The sequence below is a fragment of the Ovis canadensis genome, chromosome 7 (assembly GCF_042477335.2).
Source record: "Ovis canadensis isolate MfBH-ARS-UI-01 breed Bighorn chromosome 7, ARS-UI_OviCan_v2, whole genome shotgun sequence".
Lineage (NCBI taxonomy): Eukaryota > Metazoa > Chordata > Mammalia > Artiodactyla > Bovidae > Ovis > Ovis canadensis.
Window position 1 is genome coordinate 47,020,246 of NC_091251.1, and position 27,380 is coordinate 47,047,625.

General features: G+C 36.3%; 1 protein-coding gene and 1 pseudogene across 2 annotated transcripts in view; one reads left to right on the forward strand and one right to left on the reverse strand.

The window, feature by feature from the left end:
- INO80 (INO80 complex ATPase subunit) overlaps positions 1–27,380 on the reverse strand; it is a 122,081-nt gene that overhangs the window by 70,859 nt on the left and 23,842 nt on the right. For both annotated transcript variants that reach the window (XM_069596040.1, XM_069596039.1), the window contains exons 2-14: positions 22,586–22,771; positions 22,169–22,338; positions 22,008–22,075; positions 19,135–19,314; positions 16,259–16,379; positions 14,969–15,183; positions 9,329–9,382; positions 8,064–8,267; positions 5,709–5,904; positions 4,765–4,832; positions 3,449–3,658; positions 2,918–2,998; positions 1,968–2,063 (exon numbers count right to left, since the gene is read on the reverse strand). In XM_069596040.1, the coding sequence (XP_069452141.1) occupies positions 1,968–2,063; positions 2,918–2,998; positions 3,449–3,658; positions 4,765–4,832; positions 5,709–5,904; positions 8,064–8,267; positions 9,329–9,382; positions 14,969–15,183; positions 16,259–16,379; positions 19,135–19,314; positions 22,008–22,075; positions 22,169–22,338; positions 22,586–22,728 (1,806 nt within the window). In that variant the 5' untranslated portion in view covers positions 22,729–22,771. The remainder of the gene's footprint in view (positions 1–1,967; positions 2,064–2,917; positions 2,999–3,448; positions 3,659–4,764; positions 4,833–5,708; positions 5,905–8,063; positions 8,268–9,328; positions 9,383–14,968; positions 15,184–16,258; positions 16,380–19,134; positions 19,315–22,007; positions 22,076–22,168; positions 22,339–22,585; positions 22,772–27,380) is intronic.
- LOC138443508 (large ribosomal subunit protein eL33 pseudogene) lies at positions 17,248–17,678 on the forward strand (annotated as a pseudogene).

Here is a 27,380-nt window from a genome sequence, read left to right on the forward strand (position 1 = left end):
TTGTATGCCAGTCTCGGCCACAACTACTCAACTCTGCTGTTGTGATGTTAATGCTGCCACAAATAATAAAATGTAATATTTATGTAATATATATATATATCAAACAATATATGTGTACTTAAATTTCGTATTTCATTTGCAATGAAATATTATTCTTTTATAAGCAACAATTTTAAAAAGTAAAAAAAAAAAAACCTATTCTTAGCTCATAAGCTGTACCAAAGAATAGGAGGTGAATTCCTCAATAAATTAAATAAAAAGTGATAGCATTTCCACCCCTAGGTTATATCCAAAAGAACTGAAAAGAGGACAAGTGTTCAAATAGAAACCTGTGCATGAATGTTTACAGCAGTATTATTAACAATAGCCAAAAAGAAGAAACAATCAAAATATCCATCGACAGATGAATGGATAAACAAAATACAGTATACCCAGAAATTCACTATAATATTATACTCACTATAATATGTTATGACTGAATATTATTCAATCAGAAAAAGGAATGAAGTGCACATGACGAACACCTTGAAAAAACTGCTAAGTGAAAAGAAGCCACATGAAAGGTCACATTCCAGGTATACCAAATATTCAGAATAAGCAAATCCACAGAGACATGAAGACAATTTGTGGTAGACAGGGGCCAGAGGGAAAGGGAAATAGGGAAAGAGATTTCTGTTTGGGATGATAAAATTCTGCAGTCAGACAGCAGTGATTATCACAACAAATGTACTTAATACTACTCAACTGCACACTTTCAGCTGGCCCAGAAGTCCTATTTTACTGACCCCTAAACTAGAGCTTCAAAAGGAAGCTCAACATACAAGGGAAAACTCAGTTTCAGGCACTGGTATAAAGTCAAAGGAGAGGTACCAATGACGTTAAGGAGTACTACATTGCCATCTATTGGCCTGTGAAGGAAATATTGAAGGTGGTTTCTAAGAAAATTTTACGACTTAACTTTTTGACCTCCTAATTGTTTACCATGTAACAACAAAAGAGCAGAAAAAAAGATGAGGCACTCCATATTCAATGCGAAAAAACTCTATAGAGAAAATACTCAACAAATTGCCTTAGAATGACCTCACCTCCTCAGAATGAGCTGGCCAAGCTAAAAGCCATATAGATAATGTGCCTTATAAACAGTTCTTAGATCTATTAATTCAGCTACAAAGGTGGGGCCACAGACACAAAAGTGCCCCAAAGTGGAATATCTCAGAAATGTCCCTATTCCTTACGAAGCATAAGCCAGAAAAACACCTCCCATGCTCTTAAATTGTGTGGAACCTGTTTATTATGGAGACCCAAGATCAGAGATCATGTCAATATCTCTTGATACATAATCTCCATAAAATCCTTCTTAACATGCAACTTCATTATCATTATATTCCTTTAGAGACAAGTATTTAACATTTCCTTCTTTTTACTTGCAAATAAGATAATAAATCCTATCCATTCTTACATCCCAACAGCTTTGCATAATTAAACTCCTATTTAAATCTTGTCCATATTTGATGTAACATACTTCCTTGCTGATCACTTCCTATGTCAATCTCAATTATTTTCCTCTACATTAGTTAAAATCAATTTTCACATTGTTACCTTAGGGCATTATAACCTGGACCAAGACCAAAGAGGTGGCTTTGGAGTGTCAAGAAAACTGATTATGATTTATCAAAACCTACATTAAGTCAGCAACATAGATACTTTCTATTATGGCAGTACAACTGGGAGCCACAATTCATGTGGCCAATACAGCAAAATCACTCAAACTGGACTTCGGCTTTCTCATAAAACAGAAGGATGCAACACGCTCTCTTATCGTTCCCATCAGTAACTTCAATAGGAAGTGTATGCAAGGTTATTTGAAAAAAATACAAGAATTAAAAGCTATTATAAGCAATTAAGGAAGGCAGCAAAAATGGAGTCAGAATGTTTACTTTAAAAAGAGAATTATTATTGATTTTTACCTTAAATTTAGGAACAAATCTAGTAAACTCCTGGTGCCAATTGTTAAGTGTGGATGCAGGCGAAATTATTAAAAAAGGTCCCCAAATGTTCTCTCTCTGAAACAGAAAATCTGCATCAGCCAACTGTAGAAAAACTGAAGAGATTTAACTCAAAATTATAATTAACAACAAAAATAGTTTAGTAGGCAATGTACTATAACAAAAGAAATGGTTCCCATTTCTCATACCTGTACACTCAATAATAATGTTAAGAAAAATAATATTCTGTTACAGTAACACAAACAAGGAAGTTGCTAGTAACATCTTGAGAAAAAAATAGCAATCAATTACTCCCACTCCTCCCACCTCTTACAGGTCCTAATCTGTATCATTCACAAAGCACTTATGACATACTGACTTGTACGTGCTGCTTTTCCTTATACTAGATGATCACAACAATATTACTATTATTTAATTGGAATAGAGCATTTTGCTTTTTTCAAAATGACTTCACACATTTTTTCTCATTTAATTCTTACAAAATTCCTGTAAGGTAGGTATGAGCCCCACTTTGCAGAAGTGGAAACTAAACCTCAGAGAGTTAAAGGGAAGTCAGGTCAAAAGATAAGTGAACTGTCCAAATTAACGCTGCTAGTAAGCATAGAGCTGAGATGTGAAACCAGGTCTTCTGATCTAACTAACTGCAGTGTTTTTGCTACTACACTGGTGGTTCTCAACAAAAGCAGCGGATGGGGAGTGAAAACACATATGCTCAAAACCTGTCCTAACATTCTTGAAAACTAGAAAGTTTCACCACACTGTGTCACCTTGTAAAGGCTTTCAAGACAAGGACCAAGACCTAATGTCATGGTATGCTACAGAATCTAGCATAGTGCTTGATAATGGCTCAGTAGAAAACAACCCTAGGATTGAGAGAGAGGAAGATGAAAAGACTGCATGCATCTACCCACCTCAGCCAGATGGGCCAGGAGGGCAATGCTCTGTACTGTTTTACCAAGGCCCATTTCATCTGCAAGAATGCCATTAATACCCTGGAAAAAAAAAATAACAGTTTTTTCTCATGCTTCATTACTGCCAAAAAGAACTACCCAAAATGTCAGACCTGTTCAAACAAAAGTGACTAGAGATACCCAGTTTCAGCACTATTACTCACTACTGTAATGATTCCTTTTGTCAATTCCAAGCTATAACTCTGAATCATGATACATGAGACAAATGGGCCAAACCCAGTTTTTCAGCTAATCTAATCCAGGTACAAAAGCAATCAGGCTTACTAAGATCACTTAAGACAAATTTTATACACGATACAAATATTTCCCAATAAAGCTTCCAGGTTAGAAATAGAAACATCTTTCTGGTTCCTGCCAAAAGACAATGCTTTTTTTTTTTTAAAGGATGAAATCTAAAACATCTTGTGCTCATTTCATAATATATAATTTACAAACAAAACAGAGGGGGTAGCACATAGTTCTAAAATTCACCTGTTCATAGAGATTTGCCAACCAATTCATGCCTTTCAGCTGATAACCTTTTAATTTGCCATTAAATATTGTAGGCTGTGGAATATCCTCACCAGCCCGGATAGATGGGTTTGCCAGGCTATAACTCTCCCCAAACCCAGTGCCAGACTTGTTTGCTGCCCGCAGGGCAGCTGCTCGACTTTCTTTTGCATCTTCATCAAATGACCTTGTCTGGAAAATAAAAGTATATTAGAAGAAAAATATAAGAGGAAAATAATTAAATTCAAATGAAATTCATAATGCCAATTTATCTATCTTGTGCTGGCTGGAACAAACTTTCCAATAATGTAATATATCGTATTACATATAAAGCATGATATAACTGACTCTTGAACAACAAGGGTTTGAACTGTGTAGGTCAATTGACATGAAAATTTTTTCCACTAAATATGTACAAGAGTACTACATAATCCTGCCATTGGTTGAATCTGTGGATGTGGCTCCATAGACATGGTAGGCTGACTGTAAAGTCGTACAAAGATTTTTGACTTCAGGGTGTGTTGGCACCACTAACTCCCAGAGTTACTTAATGGTCAACTGTACATTAAAGTATATTACTAATATTTCAAAATTAACAGTTGTATTAAGCATACACTTTTGATAGACAGGCACTAAGCCATATTACATAATTACTTGCTTCATCAATGAATTTATTTCAAATGTGATATAAAATCTATTTGATTGGTCAGGGTTTTTTGTCTCTATCCTTGACTTGGATTCTGTCAAAGTGACACAGGGGCTCCTATGCAGTATATTAAATGGTGTTTACTTAGCTGTGTTTAATTAACATTTACTTAATTCTTTACTTAATTTAATCTGTTGTTTCTTTCTGATTTCATATGTCACTGTATCATGAATAAGCAAGTTATTACTAAAGTGAAAGAATGTGCTAACTTAGCATTTTTTAGGCATGATATAGCTTTCTTAACAATTAAGAGTGTGGTATTTTTCACTAAACAATGATGCACTTCACTTGGTATTATCCATACTTACTGGAGAGGACAGAAAAAAAAAAATAGAAAAACTCTCTTAGCTTTAGTCAACACATTTTTAAAGCTTAGAAAAGCGAAAGCTCGTTTCCCATCTTCCCTCAAGTATTCCTACTATTATTCTAAAGTAAATAGAGCTACAATCCCTGTCGAATATAGTCTCATACATATATACACATTCAACAATGTTTTTAATTGAAAATATGATTAAGTTTAAAGGAAGACTACCTAAGTGAAAGGCTGTAAGGGTATTTCCAGGACCCAACAGTTCATTTCTATAAGACTCACCCGAGCCTGATGAATATGATAAGCATTTTCAGCATTCTTCAGGGCCTGGGCTTTGAAATGGTTACTATCTGAAAAGGGAAAAACTCTGATTATAACATCTCATTAACTGACCTCTTTCAAGGATGCAATTTATACAAGCATATGTGGATCCCTGATTCCACATTATGTTTATCCCTAAATTCAAAGAGAGTGAGGGAGAAGAAAAGGATCTAGTTATTTGACAGACGTAAGGACCTGGAAGTGGTAATGGAGGTAGGGGTCTCCCATGGTCTCCAGGAGCCAAAGTCAGCTCACAAAAGCCACCAGGAGACTGAGCTCCAGTTTTCCAATCCTGCATTTCATGCACGAAGCAATGCTAAAGTCAGGAAAAGCAAGACAATGAGGATTCAAAATTGTAATATATTTATACTGGGTGAAACTATTCTAAAATAAAATAATAGAGAATGTTTAAATCCCAAGATAATCTGAAGCACTCTCATTTTCTCTTACTCAATACGATCTTGAGTACTATTCTCTGTGAAACTCCTCTTAAACTTTACACCAATTCCTCCCTCTCTGTGTGGGTCACTAAAGTATCAAAATAGTCTCTTCTCATGTTTTACTTGCATCACCAAGAATCCTGTTGTGTGAGAGACAAATTCACTGCATTCTTCTGATAAACTACCTTTTATTTCTATTAACAAATCAAAACACAAAATCTTCCCAAATTTGCCAGATCAAATAACCACACCTTTTCATCTTTAAATTTTTCAGTAAAAGTTTTTCATATGCTTATTTTATAGAAACATTCATACTTTCCTTACTCCAGTTAAAATAAAGTTCCCTTTTGATCAACACTACTTATTGATCAAGACAAAACTTACAAGAATTAATAATGAATATAACCTGAAATACGAAAAAAATGTGGGGTATCTCCTGTCTCTAATTTCTGATTCAGGACTCACCATAATCCTCCTGTGTGATGTTAACTACCACCCCTCCACCAATGTCAATTTGTCTCTGTGCAGAACTATCTTCCAGTTTCCTTAAGATTTCTTCCTGGATCCCATCATGACCCATGTCTCGTTTACGACTCATGAAATGGGCATATAACTCTGTCTGGGTGATCAGGAAGTTCAGTTTTCGCTGTTGCCTCTTAGCCTAAAAGGGAAAAAAGTTGAAAGTGAAAAGAGTCAAATCATCAATCATATACAGGGTAGTCAACAGCATTCACTAAACCTATACATAGTCTGCAAACAACTCCTTTACAAATTCTTTACATTAAGAAAGGGAAAAATTGCTAATGAACAAATTTTATTTATAATCAAGACAGTGGCACTAAAAGCCAGGAATAATCCTCACTTATAGCCTAATAATAACCTATATTTTGCTCTCCTTTAAAAAATGAAATCTTTTTTCCACTAGGCTGCTGTCTAAAACGCTTAATTCTTTATTTCTTTACTTTTAACAGCATTACCATACCAACTAAATTCAAACAACGTATGTTACTTAATAACTTTGGTGACAAATATATGTGTACAGCTTTATTTTTAAAAACATATATGTGTTCAAAACTTTAACATTGAAAGTCAAAATAAGTGATGAAGAGCTATAAATTATTCTGCAGGAGGTATCTGAGACTAAGAAGCCCATGAAAAAAAGAAAATGCTGCCCAAAACAACCCATTGTTCATCTGTGATAATGAGAGCTACAAATTATGAATACAGACTAAATATAATATCACAAACACATAATTTTTTTTTATGAGAAAGATAAATTCAAGGTGCCTCTGAAATTACCTAGTAAGAAAAATAATCATTATGTCAGTAAAAATCGTTCTTCAAGATAAACAATAAAATGAGTAAGCAAATGATCCAAAAGACTGAATTACATGAAATACAGCTCACACAATAACACCAAATCAAAGGGTCATTAATTTTGCATGAACTATTTTATAGTAAAACTCCTATGAAGTATACTTGAGTTATCTTTGATCCACCTGTACAAAAGAAAAACAGTACTTAAATAAGTAACGTGGCCAAGGAAAGATATAAGTCCCAAAGTATGCAACATAAAACCAGACTTCTCCTCAGGGTTTTTTTTTAAAAAAAACATTTTAGCCAGATTCAGATTAGGGAAAAAAATCTGAGAGAAAACGATTTCTTTTCATAAAGTATATGGATTTTCACTAAAGCTAAAGTACCATCAAGAAAACCTTTCTAAATTAAAACAAAAAAGCAACATTCCCTCATACTGAAAGGAAGTAAATTACTATATGTTTAAATAAAGAAGGCAAATTAAGGGAAAAAGGATCCATCAAAAATGTCTTAATTCAGAAACTCACAGAAAAAGATGGAAGTCAACATAATCACAGATGAAACTCTTATCAGTTAGTTACCAACATATTGAGACAATGTCAAACCTAGATTATAAGCCAAGTCACTTTCAAAATTTCAAGATCTATGACTAACTCAAATGCCTGTAAACTCAGTGAGCAAGTATTTCTAACAGCATCAAAAGTTTACTAACTCAAAACACATTTGTCTTTCAAGTAAAAATACACATTGCCCAGGGACTTAAGAAACCTGGGCAAAATCTATACTGCTCATCAAAGGCATGAGACAGGAGGGAAGATGCAGAACTCAAAAGAGCCTCTACAGCTCTGTTTGACAGGAGTACTACTTATACCTGAAAGAAAATATCCAATCCTCCAATTCTTTTCCTTCTCCAGACCTCAACTGTCCCTCCACTCATCCCAATGGGTTTACCAATGGCAACACAGTGGCTTTGTCTTCTTAATCTCTCCTCTTGCTTACCTGAATAATATGCTCACTTGATATCAAGCTTAGCAAGAGAACTGACTGCAAGTTAAAACAGAAAAGTAGGTGGGAGAATGGGTCTCAGAAAACTGCAACCAGTCCTGATCTTCCAACAAACTGAAATTACAGCCAGCACTTGGAACTAAGCCAAGCTAAACTATAAGCTGTTCTCTTTTTCTTTCATTCCTTCCTTTTCTTTCCTTTTTTTTTGGGGGGGGGGTGCTGGGGAGGGGGCGAATGTCCTCCAGAAATAAACAAAAGAATAAGGCTACAAAGAATATAAGAAATTAACACAAAAGAGAGGTGAAGGCCAGGGAGAAGACCTTACTAAAAGAATAAAAACAACTGATTTACTGGACTAAAATCACTATCCTCAAAGTTATGTGTTAAAATATTTTTTCGATGGTTTCATTGGTTATATTTATAACTTACGAATGTAAAACAATCTCTCAATATGGCTGCAGCTATTATGATTTTCGAACTTTCATGCTATTGCCCTACCTCCCGCATTTCTTCATCCAACTTCCGCTGCTCCAAGGCTTCCTTCTCTGCACGTTTGCGGTGTTCCTTCTCCACTTTCTCATACTTCTTCCAGTATAGAAGCATTTCCTTGGTGAGGCGGCGGGCACGAGGTAAAGTCTCCTTACAGTTTTTTTGGGCCTGCAAGGCGGCTCGACGCACCTCCTTCATGCATTGGTGGGCGAGCTGCAGATGACAACGTAGTATGACAATGGAGGAGGACCCAACACTGGGGCCAGTTCTCCCTGGACTCTAAACCACAGCATCCCTCAACTTGCCCAGTGCATCGTCCGCCTATGGCCGTATCTTTTCTCTTCCAATCTGATTAACATCCCTGAACAGGAGTGTGAGCTAGTCCCAGGTCTGTGAGAAATCTACAGACCTTAGAAGATGAAAAAAATATATAGTAACCTACAATGTTCTAGAAGTTTTGAAGTATTGTTAAACACATTACTATTAAGAGCTGTTGGGAACTCCCTGACAGCACAGTGGATAGGACTCCAAGCTCTCACTGTCAAGGGCCCTGGGGGTTCAATTCCTGCTTGGGGAACCAAAATCCCACAAGCTACATGGTGTGGCCAAAAAACTAACCAAAAAAAAAAAAAACAAAAAAACAAGAGCTGACAATATTTATTATATGCTAGGCACCATTCTAAGTTTAACGTAACTAATTCATTCTCCATAAAAACCCTATGAAGTTGGCATTTTATGTATAGATGAGAAAATGAGGATGAGTAGCCCAAGGACACACAACTAGTAAGCTTACCTCATCTAATTCTCACAACACTCAAAGTTGTACTGTTGTTGTTGTTGCTCAGTTGCTCAGTCCAATCCAACTCTTTGCAACCCTGTGGACTGAAGCACGCCAGGCTTCCCTGTCCATCACTATCCCCCAAGTTTGCTCAAACTCTTGTCAATTGAGTCAGTGACAAAGTTGTATTAACTCCTTCTATGAGAAAGTATTAATACCACCATTTCTTAGATGAAGAGTCTGAGCACAGGATGATGCCATGGTTTGACCAAGGACTTAAGAGTGGGCTATGGTCTTACCCAAAAAGGTATGAAAACCAAAAAGGCAAGGAAGAGCAATTCTATTTATAAAATAGATTGAAAACATTTAGAAACTCTCTCAAGTACTATTAGATTATCAACAGGTCAAAAGAGATAAGAACAGCAAACATAGACCTAAATAACAAGAACATATTCCAGCAAAACATAAAATGGGAAATATAAAACTATAATCTTACCTTGCGGCTATTGGTGAGAAACAAGTTACGAGCTGAAGCTTTCTGCTTGTTGGCCTAAAATATTTAAAACAATATCTCAATTAGGATTCCTTTTTCAAAAAAAGATTGTGTAGACTGGTACTGTCATTTATTGATCTCTATGAAGATTTTTAAAATGTCAAACCAAGCATATTTAAAGTACATTACTTTTTCAGTTAAAAAAGACACATCACTTCCAAGAGTTATCCAAATGTACCACTCAGAACCACACATAAAGTCCTAAAGCAAAGTTAAAAAGAATAAGCTGGTGCTGTGTCTGCCTTAGATCTAATCTTCTGTATACTTCTGGGGAGAATTTGAGTTATATTTAAGGCTTGAACTAGGAAAATCTAACAACATATACTAACCCTGATTAGGACACTGCTGTCTAGGGCCAGTCTGCAAAGAAGCTGAGACAGCAGGGCACTGACATACAGAAATCATTTGGAGAAAGGTGAACTAGCCTCTCAGTTTGTGATTCCAGTTCTACCTCCAGCCAAGGAACACCCACTGCCACTATTACTTAATTTCTACCACCACTTGACCTCATCTTCTTCAACATAAATTCCAAGGCAGACCTAATACAAGATGACTCAGCAGCCCACAACCAAGTCTCAAGCTGCTTATCATGTCTTCCACTTCAATGAAAAAAAACCAAGCAACCATCTGCAATAAAAAAACCTGATTTCCCATGAGAGCCCATTTATTTGATGTGAAAACAGAGCCTAGTGGCTCTCTGATTATTAAAGAACTTTCCTGACTATAAAGAACCAATAGGTTTAAAGTTACACAAAGGGCCTGAAAGTCATTTCTATAATAGTCCAACCTCAGACTGTCTGATTAAGGGAATTTTTTTAGGGCTTTTATCAAAAACTTTCTCTAAAGCAGCTATTGCCACTCTAAAGATAAGAATCTAAAATACTCTCACTGAATTCCTTATCATCTGAAGGCTCTTCACCAGGTATGAAATGAGTTTTTCTATAACTTTTCCCATTAAGAATATTCATACCAAGTCAACAGGGCACATGAAAAGATGCTCAACAGCACTAGTCATCAGAGAGATGCAAATCAAAACAAAAAGGAAATAGCATCTCACACCTGTCAGAATGGTCACTATCAAGAGGACCACAAATAACAAATGTTGGAGAGGATGTGGAGAAAAGGCACACCGTTAGTGGGAATGTAAATTGGTACAGGTGCAATGGAAAACAGCATGGAGATGTCTCAAAAACTAAAAACAGAACTAGCACATCATCCAGCAATTCCTCTGCTGGGTACATATCCAGGGAAAACAAATACATCAATTATTTTATGAAAATATTAACTGATTCAAAAAGATACACACACCCCAACGTTCACAGCAGCACTATTTACAATAGTCAAGATATGGAAGCAATCTAAGTATCCAACAACAGATGAACGTGTGCCATTTGCAACAACATGCACGGACCTAGAGAGTATTATGCTTAGTGAAATAAATCAGATAGAGCAAGACAGTTACCATATGTGGAATAAATTCCACTTTTATGTGGAATCTAAAATATAAACGAATACAGTAAAACAAAAACAGTGTCGTAGATATAGAGAACAAACTAGTGGTTCCTAGAGGAAAGAGCGAAGAGAGGGAACAAGATAGTGATATGCGATTAACAGGTTCAAACTACTATGTTTTTTTTATACTGAGTTGTGTGAGTTGTTTATATATTTTGTATATTAACCTTTTGCCAGTCACATCATTTGTAAATATTTTCTCCCATTTTGTAGGTTTTCTTTTCATTCTGTCAATGGTTTCTTTTGCTGTGCAAATGCTTTTAAGTTTAATTAGGTCCCATTTGTTTATTTTTGCTTTTCTTTCTTTTGCCTTAAGGGACAGATCCAAAGAAATATTGCTACAATTTATGTCGAAGGTTGTTCTGCCTATGTTTTCTTTCACGAGTTTCATATCTTATCAGATCTTCAACTCGAGTTTATTTCTGTATACGGTGTGAGGAAACTGAACTAACTTTAGAGTTATGGAAAAGGTGCAAAAAATAGAGTTCCCTTACTACTCCCCACCCCCGCTTTCCCTAATTTTAGCAATTTATATAATCACAGTACAATTATTAAGAAAGGAAATTAACACCAGCAAAGTATTGACTAAATTACAGGTCTTATCTGAATGCCAAGAATTTCTGCACTAATATCCTCTTACTGTTCCAAGATCCTAGAACAGGATCCAACAATGCATTCATTTAGTTGCTCTTCTTAACCTCTTCCTGGATGTAACATTTCCTCAATCTTTCTCTTTCATGTCCTTGACACTTTTGAAAAGCACAATCAGTTATTCTGCAAAGTGTCCCAAAATGTGTGGATTTTCTCGTGTTTCCTCAAAACTGGAATGACATTATGCACTTCAGCAAGAAAAGCAGAGAAATGAAGCACTGATGATGTACTCCTCCCAGTGCACCACATCAAGGAGTTCATGGTATGAACATTTATATTACTTGTGATATTTACTTTGGTCATTTGGATAAGGTGCACTCTGCCAGTTTTGAGGCTATACAAATTCTGTTTCTCCTCTTCTGCCCTCTAATTTTAGCATTCATAAATGCATCTAGTCTGCAACAAGTATTACTGTGGTATCTGCATAAGGATAATTTTATTTTCTTCTTTCCTTCTATATATATTAACTGAATTTCATACTGAAAGGTAGAGATGCTCTATCTAGACCTTTGTCTATTCAGGTATTTATGAAGTATGGGCTGATAACTATTTCTTTTATTCTGTGGGTTAAAATTCAGTATCATTATTATTTTGTTGCTCAAATTATTCTAACTTTGGCCATGAAGTGGTCCTTTAAGTTTGTTCCTGTGTTCTTTTGACAAACCCCTCCTTCCCCTCCAGCTTTCTTCAGAACTTCCTTACTTTCTAGCAGCACTTAAAAGTGTTTTAAGGTTTATTTTGCTGGTTTTTTGGCAGGGGGTAGGAGGGGACAGAGGGCAGAGGGGTGAGTAAAGGCTATACTGTGTGGCTTGTGGAACCTTAGTATCCCAACCAGGGATTGATGCACCAAGTTCTAACCATTGGACCACGAGAAAATTCCCTAAGGTTCATTTTGCATTCTCCCTGCTGAGTTCTGGAATACGGTACTTCTTTAAGGAGCCCTGATTCCTTTTACTAGAGAATAAAAGTTGTTTAGAAACCAAGACCTGGTTGCCAGGTATCCTCATTGTTACTAGGGTGTCACTGCTACTAGAGGTGGAAAAAAAACCATACATACACACCCAAGTATATCTCTGTATCTGGGTGTGTATATAAAACCATGAATTTATACTGATACCTCTGATTCCAATCAAATTTCATGGGCTTCATTTTAACTTTCCCCTTCCTTCTTACTTTTAATTTCTTTCTCCAGAAGTGAAAACTGGCTCTCACATACAATGTATTTACTGATTTGTTCAATGCCAATATACACATAAAGTCGTTTCAAAACTGTTAACCTAGACCCCTGGGAGAAACACTTTTTGTGTGTCAATCATGGCATTTACGTATAGCTCCATCAGTCCTTACCCTTTCATATCTGATCAAAATACTATTTCCCTCAGTTACTTATATGAGTTCCTTGTTCCACACTCCCTGTAACTTGATTATATTACTCATTTCTAATACAGTTAAGTATATTTGTTCCTATTTTTATTCCCTTTTGCCCACACATCCCCCTAACCTTCCTCTCCAGCCAGATCCTGACTGGCTTGATATTTTATTTTGAAGTATGTCAGAGACACATAAAACATTAGTATGGTTCTGAAAATCAGCCTGTACAAGATACATTCAAAGACTTCCTCCTCATCCCTGCTACCCTGTTCCCATCCCTTCCCTTCTTTCTATCCTTTTCCCACCTGCCCTTTATAAGGAATCAATCACTTTAATTTCTGGTTGATCCTAATTTCTGGTTGATCCCTCTTGAATTTCTTTTGAACAGGTATTTGTGCATTTTCTTAATATTCCCTTTGTTCTCACATGAAGGGTATATTTACTTTTTAATGTTTTGCCTCTTTCATTTAACTGTATGTCCTAGAAATTACTTTGTATCAGCTCAGAGAGGTCTTCCTCATTCTTTAACAGCAATATGATAATCCACTGAGTAGACCTGTCATCGTTTAATTCAACCCCCATATATGGACATTTAGACTGTTTTCATTATTTTGCAATTACAAATAATGCTACAATGAATAACCTCATTTACATGTATTTTGTGTTTACTTTAAGGTAGATTCCTAGAAGTGGAAGTACTGATTTGAAAGGTAAATGCATCTGTTGCTAACTTTCCCTCTAATACAGTTCTAATTTGTATTCCGAGCAATAATGCATGAGACCACCTGTTTGCCCGAAGGCTCCTTAATAGAATGAACTGTTATATTTTAAAATTTTTGCCAGTGTAATAGGTGACAAATAGTTTTATTTTTGTCTAAGGGTACCTAAGTGGTTTTTCATTTGTATTACCCCAATTATGAGACACTTTGAACTAAATCTGTGGTAATTTTTCCCCTCAATTGTTAAGTTCTTTCTGTGTTGGAGACAATAGCCTTGTAACTATAGTATTCAATGTAAATAATGTCTCACAATTTGTCAGCTGTCTTTTGTCAGGCAAAACTTATTTTTATGTGGTCAAATTTAAGAGTATTTTCTTATATTACATCTGGATGTTGAATTATAACTCTTTCCTACACAAAAATTAGATTAGAAATGCAATCATTTTATTCTAATATTTGTATGATTTCATTTTTTAACACTGATATCCCAAATCCATTTAGAGTATATGTGTGAAACACAGACCTAATTTTACCTTTTTTTGAAAAGGCTATCTAGTTGTCCAGCACCACTTATTAAATGTACTAGTCTATCTGCCTATTCATGTGTCAATATCATGCTATTTTAATTGCAGACATTTTACAGTGTGTTTGAACGTTTGGGAAGGTTTTTTTTACTTTTTCTCTAGCAATTCTTGCATACTGACTTTTTCCACAGAGTTTAGAATCAGCTTCTAAATTCATGAAATATCCTGTTCATATTTCAATTAAGGTTGCACTCAGTTTATAATGAAGCAATTAATTGAATAAAATGCAAACCACTGGTGAATCTAAGGAATACAGACATTCCTTGCATTATTTCTGCAACTTTTAAGTTTGAAATTAGCAAATCAAACTAAAATATTCAAACAAATTAAATGAATGCTTATATATGTTTTTCCTAATCATTCACATTTTCTTCTAATACCTGTGATTATTCAGTAACATCTACATGTTTACGGTGTCTAAGAAAACACATCTCCATCATTTTGTTTTAATCTCCTGTATTATCACTTTAAATTTTGCTGTCAAGTCTCTATTATTTTATGTAAGAAAATTGTATTTCTTCCTCAAAGAGGTCTCCCTCCATTTTTTTGGCAAAGGAGCATAACACAACAATTAAATCCTGATCAAATTCTAGAAAATCAATTAACCAAGGAGATTAATCAATTAATCCAGGATTCTCCTAATTCCAATACATAGTTTCTTCCTGAATCCTGTGAAAGAATCCAGCTCCCCCAGCTTTTTTTTGGAGGGCAGGCAGAGAAAATTCTACCTGGAGGCACTGACTGACCTTTGGTAGTTCCTTCTTCACAATGCTGAGCCACACTTTCCTGCGACGGGCATTGAGCTGCTCAATGGATAAGTGCTTCTTCTTGGTGCCAGGAGGAGGTGCATCATGAGAGAACTTGGCAAAGACTTTGGTCTGGTGGTGGTGGCGACGAGGGGATTCTTCAGAGGAAAGTTCTTCATCTCTTCGCCTTTTCTTCTTCACTTTTTTCAACTTAGCTGCAAAGGAACAGACTCTCAGAAGGTTGCCTTTCTTTTCTTCCACAGGAGAAAGTCATAAAACAACCTTATCACTTTAAGAAAAATCAAGATTCTTTTCTCATTCCACTTAGACTAGCGATGTTTATCCCTTTATCTATCCAGGTCCATGAATATTCCAAGAAGATCACACTACCTCGGAAAAGAACACTGGATATCCCTGTTTACATGAATGAGAAATAAAACAGAATGTTGAGAACTGAATTTCTTTTGAACCCAACAATAGGAAGAGAGGCTTACAAATTATCATGAGCTCAAGTAATGATCAGAAGGAAGGAAAAATTTCTATTTGGTGGCAATGTGAGGTGACTAAAAAAAAAAATAACAGAGAAAGAAATAATGCATTTGCTGATATTACACTAAGATCTGTGAAAAGAAAATTATACATGAAAGAAAAACCTAGCTTGAAAGGGAGGGTAGAAGGATGAGAGACTACAGAGATAAAACAAGGAGGATGTGGAAGAAACAAGGGAAGAAGGCTAAAAAGAGTTTTTCTGAATAGCGTTTTTAGGGGAATAAAATCTGCCTAGTACAGATAGTCTAAAACTTTCCTTTCCTATTTCCTTCCTGATTTCTAGACGCTTGGAACTCAAGAGAGGAAAGAGACATTTCCTGGCAAACATGCAAACAAATACTCCTGAAGATCAGGAGGTGATCTATTTTAAATCACTACATACAGCAACAATTATATCTTATTCCAAATACTTCAGGTTACTCCTCATACCTCCCTATGTAACCAACTTCTTTCTCTCCCAGAATACTTTCACTATTTAGACAGTATGTAGAAGAAAAAAAAGGAACAAACTAATCGGCTTAAACCTCCGGCAAAGAATCTATAGTTCTCATGTCTTCATAATTCTAGAAAAGATCACAAACCAAACAAAATAAGTTTAGTTATATTTAAAATTAGTGATGAGATAAAGGAGGCTAGGGTTTTTCAAATGAAGCAAATTTCTACTACATGGATTACGTTCAAAGTCCAAACGCACCTGAAACTGAGAATGAGTAAAGGTAGAAGGCAAGTCAATATGCTTACCTTTAAGTTTCTTTTCTTCCTTGAATTTCTTTTTTTTCGGTCCTAGAAGGTGCCGCTGCTGCTCATAGAAAGGGTCATAGGTGGAGAGCAGCCCTGCACTGTAGTACTGGTACTGCTGCAACTAAAACAGGCAAAGACATGATGCTTAGAAGGGCCCATCTCTCTTACAGCTCAGTCTTCAAATCATCGCTATTTAAAAAAGCCATTCCAGAGGAAAAACCACAGTTGCTACATGTACTGTTCTTCCCATACATGTATTCTTATAGTATAAAGAGACCAATGAAGATCTAATACATCAAAGTGAATTATTTCCTTAACTTCAAAACAAAATGGTTTCACTGGCTATGCACACAGCAAGTTGTTGAAAATAACTTTAAAAAATCAAACAAAAATCCTTCATAATTCTGAGTCTCCACCAGAGTATTTACTTTGCTCTGACACATATTTGTCATTGCCAAAAGGTCTCCTCTTGAATTCATCAACAAGAAACAAACATATTTCTATTACCAATAGGTCCTCAGATTTACTAAGATTCCTAACACCTGCTTTTCTAGCTCTTAGTTTTATATTTGGTTTGAATAGTCCCCAGCCATCCAATTCTTCATTGTTTGAAGTCTTCTCTCTTCATTTCCCACTAAGAGAGTTTGACAACATTATACATAGTGTTTTTGTTACCAGAATTCAAACATACGAATAATCTACTTTTTTCTGTCCAAAGAGTAATCTTTTCAAACATTTCATTTAAATTGACTTCCAAAGTTCAATGGGTAACCATGATGATAAATAAATAAAATTAGGTAGTCCATTGTTGAATCTCTTCCCTGAATTATAGCCAAATGAATTGTTCAAGGACTGAAGCTAGCATAGGAGAGTGCCGTGAAGAACTACTATGAGGTCTATTAAAACATTCATCGAACTGCACACTTAAAATCTGTGAACTTTTCCATATGTGCATTTTACTTCAATTTAAAAAAAACAAAAACAGCTCTTTCAGCCATCTTGGACCCTGTGAAGGCCTGCTGGGAACGGGACTTCTAAAACGACAAATATGTCTGGAAGGCTGTGGTCCAAGGCAATTTTTGCTGGCTATAAACGGGGTCTACGGAACCAAAGGGAACACACTGCTCTCCTGAAAATTGAAGGTGTATATGCTCGAGATGAAACTGAATTCTATTTAGGCAAGAGATGTGCTTATGTGTACAAAGCAAAGAACAACACAGTAACTCCTGGTGGAAAACCTAACAAAACCAGAGTAATCTGGGGAAAGATCACTCGAGCTCATGGAAACAGTGGCATGGTTCGTGCTAATTTCCGAAGCAACCTTCCTGCTAAGGCCATTGGACACAGAATTCGTGTGATGCTGTACCCTTCGAGAATTTAAACTTCTTGAAAATAAATAAAAGTGTGGATTTGTCCTGTTGTGCTTTTGTTAAAAAAATAAATAAATAAATAAATAAATAAATAAATAAATAAAACAAAAACAAATATTTTGAATGCTGCTGCTGCTAAGTTACTTCAGTCATGTCCAACTCTGATCCCACAGATGGTAGTCCACCATGCTCCTCTGTCCCTGGGATTCTCCAGGCAAGAATACTAGAGTGGGTTGTCATTTCCTTCTCCAATATTTTGAATACCAATTGCCTTAGCACTGTACTTTAAGAAGGAACTCCTTGTCTAAGTCAGAAGTCATATATTTTATTATCTGTCACTTCTACAGGTTTATAACTTTTAACATATTATTCAAAGCTTTCTAAACTAACTTTGGACCTTAATGGTGGAAAGCTTTTAAGTCTTCAAATATCCTATTACTCATTATGTACAAAGTGTTGAGACTTCTGGCAAAAATCAGAAGGCATTGATAACAGCATTCAAATAACTGCCACTTAAATCATCAATCTAATGTTATTATGTGAAGAAAGGGAGTTTTTCCAAGATAGGAACACTTTCAAAAAAACAACTGCATTAAAAAAGCAACCATAAGAATTTTAAATGGTGCCTTGGAAAACAGGCTGACAGTTCCTCCAAAAGCACAGAGTTACCATATGACCCAGTGATTCTTTTCCTCGGTATATGGTCAAGAGAATAAAACAAACTCACACAGAAAACCTATACACAAATCTTCATGGCAGTATTATTCATAAGAGCCAAAAAGTGAAACAGCTCAATATTCATAGCTATGATCCATAAAGCTCAAAAAGTAGAAGCAATCCAATTAGTTCATCAAATGATGCATGGATAAATAAAATACAGTATGTCCATACAATGGAATATTATTTGGTAATAAAAAGGAAAGAAGTACTAATAATACATGTTACAACATGAATGAACTCTGAAAATATGCTAAGTGAGAGAAGCTGGACATAAAGCACCACATGTTCCATTTGTACAAAATGTCTAGACTAGGCAGTTTATAGAGAAATGGTGGATTGATAGCTGCCTGGAGCAGAGCGGAATGAAGAGAATGAGAGGGAAGTTTCCTAGTAGCTAAGTGGTTAAGACTCCAGGCTTTCATTTCCGTGGTCTAGGTCAATCTCTTATCAGGAAACAGATTCCTTAAGCTACAAGGAACAGCCAAAACTAAAAAAAAAATTGAAAAACAGAATGAGGAGCAAGAACTAAGTGGAATGAGACTTCTTTTTGGAGAAAATATTCTGAAATAAGATAGTGATGACAGTTACAAGTTCTAGAATATACCAAGAACTGAACGGTATACATTAAAACACTGAACTTTTTTGGCATGTGAAATGTTTTTCAATTATTAGAACAACTACAACCACCATCTAAATATAAAGTTACAAAGATATAGTTACAATTAATATAAACCAGAGGGTAAACACCCAGCATGAAAACCTGAGATTTCTCCTGGAACTCTTTACCTCCTTCTCTTTACTATACTTATTCTGGTGAAGTTTCTTATATTTGTGCAGTCGCAACATATTATGAAGATCTTCTCTGCTGAGACTGAGTTCTTCCTCTTCGTCATCATCATCTTCTTCTCCTTCATCGTCTTCACTATGAGAATCTGCCTCACTGGATTCATCACTCAGCAAAATGCTCTGAAAAAGGGAGGAAATGGAAATGGAACCTCTGATATGAAACAATTACTTTCATAATCCAAGGATTCTTTTTTCCACTTTTCAAAACGACAAAAACAACTGGAGGATAATCATTCTAGTTTCCCTTATATTATTCTTTACCAATTCAACTGAAAAACAAAAAGGTAATCAATTAAACCTACTACGTCGAGGCTGTATATTGTCACCCTGCTTATTTAATTTATATGCAGAGTACATCATGAGAAATGCTGGGCTGGATGAAGCACAAGCTGGAATCAAGATTGCCAGGAGAAATATCAATAACCTCAGATATGCAGATGACACCACCCTTACGGCAGAAAGTGAAGAGGAACTAAAAAGCCTCTTGATGAAAGTGAAAGAGGAGAGTGAAAAAGCTGGCTTAAAGCTCAACATTCAGAAAACAAAGATCATGGCATCTGGTCCCATCACTTCATGGCAAATAGATGGGAAAACAGTGAAAACAGTGGCAGACTTTATTTTTTGGGCTCCAAAATCACTGCAGATGGTGACTGTAGCCATGAAATTAAAAGACGCTTACTCCCTGGAAGAAAAGTTATGACCAATCTAGATAGCATATTCAAAAGCAGAGATATTACTTTGCCAACAAAGGTCCGTCTAGTCAAGGCTATGGTTTTTCCACTAGTCATGTACGGATGTGAGAGTTGGACTGTGAAGAAAGCTGAGTGCCGAAGAATTGATGCTTTTGAACTGTGGTGCTGAAGACTCTTGAGAGTCCCTCGGACCGCAAGGAGATCCAATCAGTCCATTCTAAAGGAGATCGGTCCTGGGTGTTCTTTGGAAGGAATGACAGTAAAGCTGAAACTCCAGTACTTTGGCCACCTCGTGTCAAGAGTTGACTCATTGGAAAAGACTCTGATGATGGGAGGGATTGGAGGCAGGAGGAAAATGGGACGACAGAGGATGAGATGGCTGGATGGCATTACCGACTCAATGAACGTGAGTTTGAGTGAACTCCGGAGTTGGTGATGGACAGGGAGGCCTGGCATGCTGTGATTCAACGGGTCGCAAAGAGTCGGACACGACTGAGCGACTGAACTGAACTGAAACCTACTGATCCCCAAGTAAAAAGCACTAAAACATAAGAAATGCTATCAAAAGCAACAAGGCTAAATTTCACTTAGTATATATACTACACATAAGATAATTTAACTAAATGTCAAATTCTAAGACAAAAAACTAAACAAAAGCTAAAACACTAGTATAGCATAAAAGGGAATATAGAATGCTAGTTGTGATGGCTGATAAAGGAGAAACAACCCCAAAATCCATTAACAGACAAATGGATAAACAAAATGTGGTATTATCCATATAACAAAGTATTATTTGGCAACTGAAATGAAGGAAGGAGTACTGACGTGCTGTAACATCAATGATCGTTGAAAACATTATGCTAAGTAAAAGAAGCCAGACAAAAAAGGCCACATTTAATGTTTCCATTTATATGAAATGTCTAGAACAGGCAAATCCACAGAGACAGAAAACAGGTTAATGGTTGTGAAGGGCTGGGGCAACTAGAGAATGAGTAACTGCTAATGAGTAGAATTTCTTTCTGGAGTGATGAAAATGCTCTTGAATTAGACAGTGGTGATGGCTGCAATAACTTTATGAATGTACTCAAAATTATTAAATTATAAATTTTAAAAGGGAATATTTAATGGCATGTGAATTACATCTTGATTTTTAAAAATATGATGGCGAAGCATAGAGGTTACTGCACTCCCAACAGTTTAAAACCTCACTCACATGAAGCAAATCAGGACTTTACTGAGTCTTTTAAATGCCCTGGTGATAAAAATGAAAGGATAACTTTAAACCACATTGAACTCTTCACAATAAAAGTATAAAACAGAGAAATAATTAGTTTCATTAGAAGAAAGGCTATCCTTAATTGAATTGAGCTAATGACAGTAATCTTGTAAGAGTGTAAATGAGATTACGTCACTTCCTTGCTTACAAATACTCCAACTGCTTACCACTGTAACAAGAGTTAAAATACAAATTCAACACAGTGTACAAGGCCCAACATGATAAGCCAACCTCAGCTTCTACTATCCTCTTACTGTACTCCAGCTGTATCAGCCTTCATTACTTCCCCAAACATACCAAGTTGCTTCGGCCCTCAGGACTTCTGCCATTTTTCCTTCTTACTGAAATGCTTTTATCTTAAACCTTTAGAGTTCTCTCTGATCATTCAGCTAAAATGTTACCTTTTAAAGAAACTATTTATTTACTTATGTACAGGCTTACTCCCTCCATTAGAATGTAAGCTACTCAGGGTGGGAACTCTATGTATCTATGTACAACAATGTTGCCCAAGGCAGGATGCCTCAATCAACATCTGCTAGAATGAATGAACTACTCAGATACAAATAAAAAATAAACTGTCCTTATAAGCCAGTAAAGGCAAGGATCTTATCTGATATATTCCTGTACTCCCTTGCTTAGCATAGGGCTTTATTCTTAAAAACTTTGTTAAAATGAACTTTGCTGAGTCCTCTAGATTTTTCTCTATAATCTCTTAAAACACCACCCAGAATAAAAGACTCCTGTCTAGGAAAATCTCTGCCAGTGTACCAAAATTAATCAGTTACTTTTCTATTTGTAATTTTAGTGGGTTATTTAAATTATAAATGTTCTACCTTATCTCTTACCTTTAGCCACTTTCTGCTTTTCTTCAACTTAGAGAAGTTATATAAATTCCCTTTGTCAAATTTTGATTCTGTGTAAAGAAATACAAAGAATAAAAAAAAAAGAAAGGACAACTGACCCAAGAAAACTGATAGTTCAAAAAGGGATCTAATACCACACTAACCTGACTGTAGAACTCCATTCAATGAGTATGTGTTTAACATTTCAGAAGTGCTTGCTCCAGAAGTCTCACCAAGCAATGAATTTGGAGGTTCTTCCTTAACTTGTATCAAGGGATCTCCAGACTGAGGCAATAGAGGATTACTGTCATCCAGTCCATCTTCACTTTCATCACTACAAATTAAAGAATGATGAATCCACAATAAAAACTGACCCAGAAAAATATTATAATTTATGATTAGTAGACTAAACACTTTACAGAAGAAACTGATCCTTTGGTTAAATTGACTGTATTTTATTTGAAAGAGAGAAGAGAAAAAAAAATCTAAAACCAGTAAGATATTTTAACCCTAAAATCTACAGGAATAATGGGAATCAGAACTGTGGTAAAACATTACATTGGGAAGATGGAATACCATACCTAGAAATATTCCTGTTGAAGATGGCTGATGTTTGTCGCAGGAAATGGTCCAATCGGAGGGCCCTCTCCAGGTATTGAAGGTAGAGGGGCTTTGCCAGCTCAGTGCAGCCGCCATCGTCCCCGGCACCCAACTCCGAGGCCATAGAACAAATCTGTCTTCATGCACAAGGGTTTCCGACTGCACAGCTGCAGAATGGAGATAAGCAGTACAAAGATGAAATGCTATTCCCTCTCCCTTTATTTTGCCTGCTTGCTATCAATGTGAAAAGAAATCAAAATATAAGTCTACAGATGATAAGGCACTGCCTCCTAATGCAAAGGCAGAAGTTAAAAGGATGAAAAAAAATCAAAATATAGAAATACTGTCATCTATCATTATGAAAATTCATGATACTTTTAATAACTACTCACAACTATCCAAATCTGTACCATAAATTCACTGTTGTACATCTCATTGAGGAGCACTTGTTCTCAGCATCACCCTTCCAAACAGCTACTTCCTTTTTCATTTTGTATTTACATTCATACATATGTGTGAGATAGTAACTGTAATCCACTTACAAAGGATTAGATACACTGGCAAAGTATTTTACTATACACTCTCTTATAAATATGCCATTAAATATAAAGATTTAGAAATGATTTTTAAAACTGGAGCAAACAGAATAAAAGTGAGAGTGAGAAACCTGAGCATTTTCTTTGCTACCTTATGTTGTTAAGGAGAATGTTAGAGTCAGGACATCTTCACCAGAGAGTCGACATGACAACTTTCCCCCAACTCTCTTTCATGTAACATCTTCTACCTCATAACTGGGTCTCTTTAAAGAGTTATGGGGTTGAGCCAGGATTAAATAATGGGACAATACAGAGCAATTAGCCTACCATCTGACACACAGTGAGTACTCAACAAATATTAACAGTAAATTATTTTGTAAAGTTGATAATCCAATAAATTCAGGTATAATCTTTAAAGGAAACCAAAGTATCTTTATATTGAGTTGTCTTCTCTTTTTATTATGAAGCATTAGTCACTCAGTCATATTGGAATCTTTGTGACCCATGGACTGTAGCCTGCCAGGCTCCTCTGTCAATGGGATTCTCCAGGCAAGAACACTGGAATGGGTTACCATTCCCTTCTCCAGGAGATCTTCCCAACCCAGATATCAAACTCAGGTTTCCTGAATTGCAGGCAAATTTCTTACCACTTAGCCACCAGAGAAGGGGCCTTTTTATTTTTGTTATAGATTTAAAATTTTTCCTAATATAATCTTTCTCTTGTACTCCCTTAATTTTTTCTTAAAAGAATGTTAAAAATTCTCCCCTGATTGTGCTACAGATTCAACATAATCCCTATAAAAATCTCAGCAGGCTTTTCTCCTCCTCCCCGCCCCCCGGCCCCACCCAGAAATTGACAAGCTGATTCTTAAATTTATATGCAAACTCAAAGAACCTAGAATAGTCAAAATAATTCTGAAAAAGAACAGGACTGAATGATTTATACTGTCTGATTTTAAACATATTTATAAGAAAGCTACAGTCATTAGGACAGTGTGATACTGGTATGAGGATAACCACACAGACCAATGAAATAGATCTGAAAAATCCAGAAATAAACCTCATATTTATGGCAATTCATTTTCAATAAAGGTGCCAAGGCAATTTCAATGAGGGAAAGGTAGTCTTTTCAACAAATTGTGCTGGACAACTGAATGTATAACACATACAAAAAACTGAATTTAAACCATTTACCTCATACCATGCAAAAAAAATTCAATATGGTTCAGAGATCCAGGTGTAAAACCTCAAACTATAAAACTTCATTCTACAAGAAAAAAAACCCTCATAATTTCGATACTTTGCCAACAAAGGTCTGTCTAGTCAAGGCTATGGTTTTTCCAGTGGTCATGTATGGATGTGACAGTTGGACTGTGAAGAAAGCTGAGTGCTGAGAAGACTCTTGAGAGTCCCTTGGACTGCAAGGAGATACAACCAGTCCATCCTAAAGGAGATCAGTCCTGGGTGTTCATTGGAAGGTCTAATGCTGAAGCTGAAACTCCAATACTTTGGCCACCTCATGCAAAGAGTTGACTCACTGGAAAAGACCCTGATGCTGGGAGGGATTGGGGGCAGGAGGAGAAGGGGACGACAGAGGATCAGATGGCTGGATGGCATCACCAACTTGATGGACGTGAGTGTGAGTGAACTCTGGGAGTTGGTGATGGACAGGGAGGCCTGGCGTGCTGCAATTCATGGGATCGCAAAGAGTCGGACACGACTGAGCGACTGAACTGAACTGAAAGAACTCTGGCAACTAAATAAGTCAAGTAAAAAATATGCAAAAGACTTTGAACAGATATTTTACCAAAGAAGATATACAAATGATTAATAGAACATGGAGATGCTCAACATCAAAAACTGCAAATTAAAATTACAGAAGGATACCATTTACACCCACTAGAATGGTCCTGGTAAAAAGATAGTAACTGCTAGGGAAGATGTGGAGAAACTGAAACCCTCATACATTGCTGGTGAAAATGTAAAATATTATAGCCACTACTGAAAAGTTAGGCAGTTGCTTGAAAATTCGAATACAGAGCTACCGTGTGATCTAGCACTTCCACTCTTTGTTATCTATTCAAAAGAAATAAAAACACACATCTACCATTCAAAGCCTTTTATGTGAATGTTCACAGCAATATTATTTATAATAGTCAAAAACTGAAATAATCTAAATGTCTATCAGATAGTGAATGGATAAACAAAATGTGGCCTGGACAATGGAATACTAATCAGCAATAAAAAGGAATAAACAATTCATATATGCAATAACATGAACGAGCCTCAAAATTTTGTTACAAAGAAGAAGGGAAATACCAAAGACCACATACTGTAAGATTCCATTTATATAAAATACCCAGAAAAAGAAATCTATAGATACACAAGGTAAAGGACAGTGAAATTTAAGACGCTTACTCCTTGGAAGAAAAGTTATGACCAACCTAGACAGCATATTCAAAAGCAGAGACATTACTTTGCCAACAAAGGTCCGTCTAATCAAGGCTATGGCTTTTCCAGTAGTCATGTATGGATGTGAGAATTGGACTGTGAACAAGGCTGAGCGCTGAAGAATTGATGCTTTTGAACTGTGATGTTGGAGAAGACTCTTGAGAGTCCCTTGGACTGCAAGGAGATACAACCAGTCCATTTTGAAGGAGATCAGCCCTGGGATTTCTTTGGAAGGAATGATGCTAAAGCTGAAACTCCAGTACTTGGGCCACCTCATGTGAAGAGTTGACTCACTGGAAAAGACTCTGATGCTGGGAGGGATTGGGGGCAGGAAGAGAAGGGGACGACAGAGGATGAGATGGCTGGATGGCATCATCAACTCGATGGACGTGAGTTTGAGGGAACTCCAGGAGATGGTGATGGACAGGGAGGCCTGGCGTGCCGTGATTCATGAGGTCGCAAAGAGTCGGACACGACTGAGCGACTGAATTGAACTGAAAGGAGGAGCGACTACAAATGGATACTAGAAATCTTTTTTTCAGGCGCGTTGGAAATGTTTTAAACCAACACTATAGTGATGGTTGCACAATTCTGTAATTTTGCTAAAAATCATTGAATTGTAACTTAAGGTGAATTTCAAGGTATATAAAATATTAGCCTTGGTAACAAAGTAAGCAATGTCAAAAATACCTAAAATACTTTTCCTCAAAATCTTTATAAAAACTTTTAAATGAAAGTTTTTTTTTTTAATAAAAACTTCAATACATTCTACTTTTCAAATGAGGCCTAACATGTACCCATTCCAGATAATTTCATAGAAACTTGGTGTTTATAAGCAAAAGGACTTCCCTGGCGGTACAGTCAGTAAGAATTCACCTGCAATGCCAGAGGACACGCGTTTCATCCCTGGCCTGGGGAAGATTCTATATGCTGCAGAGCAACTAAGTCCATGGGCCACAACTATTGAGCCAACACGCTGCAACTACTGAAGCCCAGGTGCTAGAGCCCGCGTTCTACAACAAAAGAGAAGCCACTGCAATGAGAAGCCTGTGCACTGCAACAAAGAGTAGCACCCTCTCTCCACAATTAGAGAAAGCCAGTGTGTAGTAATAAAGACACAGTGCAACCAAAAATAAAAACAAACGAATAAATGAAATAAAGCAAGGGATTTCCTTGGTTGTCCAATGGCTAAGACTCTGCATTCCCAGTGCAGAGGGTCCAGGTTCAAACCCAGATCAGGGAACTAGATCCTACGTGCTGTGACTAAGATCCAGTGCAGCCAAATAAATAAAAGTAACCATTAAAAAAAACACCACCTATTTAAAAAAATAAAACAGAAGTATCTTAGATAATAATATAACACATTTAATATACATACAAATTAAAGCACATCAAGCTGCTACTTGGAATACCTAGACAGTCATTTTTCCAAAGAAGACATAGATGGCCAACAGGCATGTGAAAATATGCTCAACAATGCTAACTATCAGGGAAATGCAAATCAAAACTACAATGAGGTACCACCTCACACCCATCAGAATGGTCACTATCAAAAAGTCTACAAGTAATAAATGCTGAAAAGGGTATGGAGGAAAGGGAATACTTCCACTCTGCTGGTGGGAATGTCAACTGATTTATCTGCTGTGAAAAACAACATGCAGTTACCGTATGACCCAGCAATGCCACTGTTGGGTATACACCCAAAAGAGATGAAAATTCTAATTCAAAAAGATAAATGCACTCCAATGTTCATAGCACTATTCGTAACAGCCAAGACATGGAAGCAACA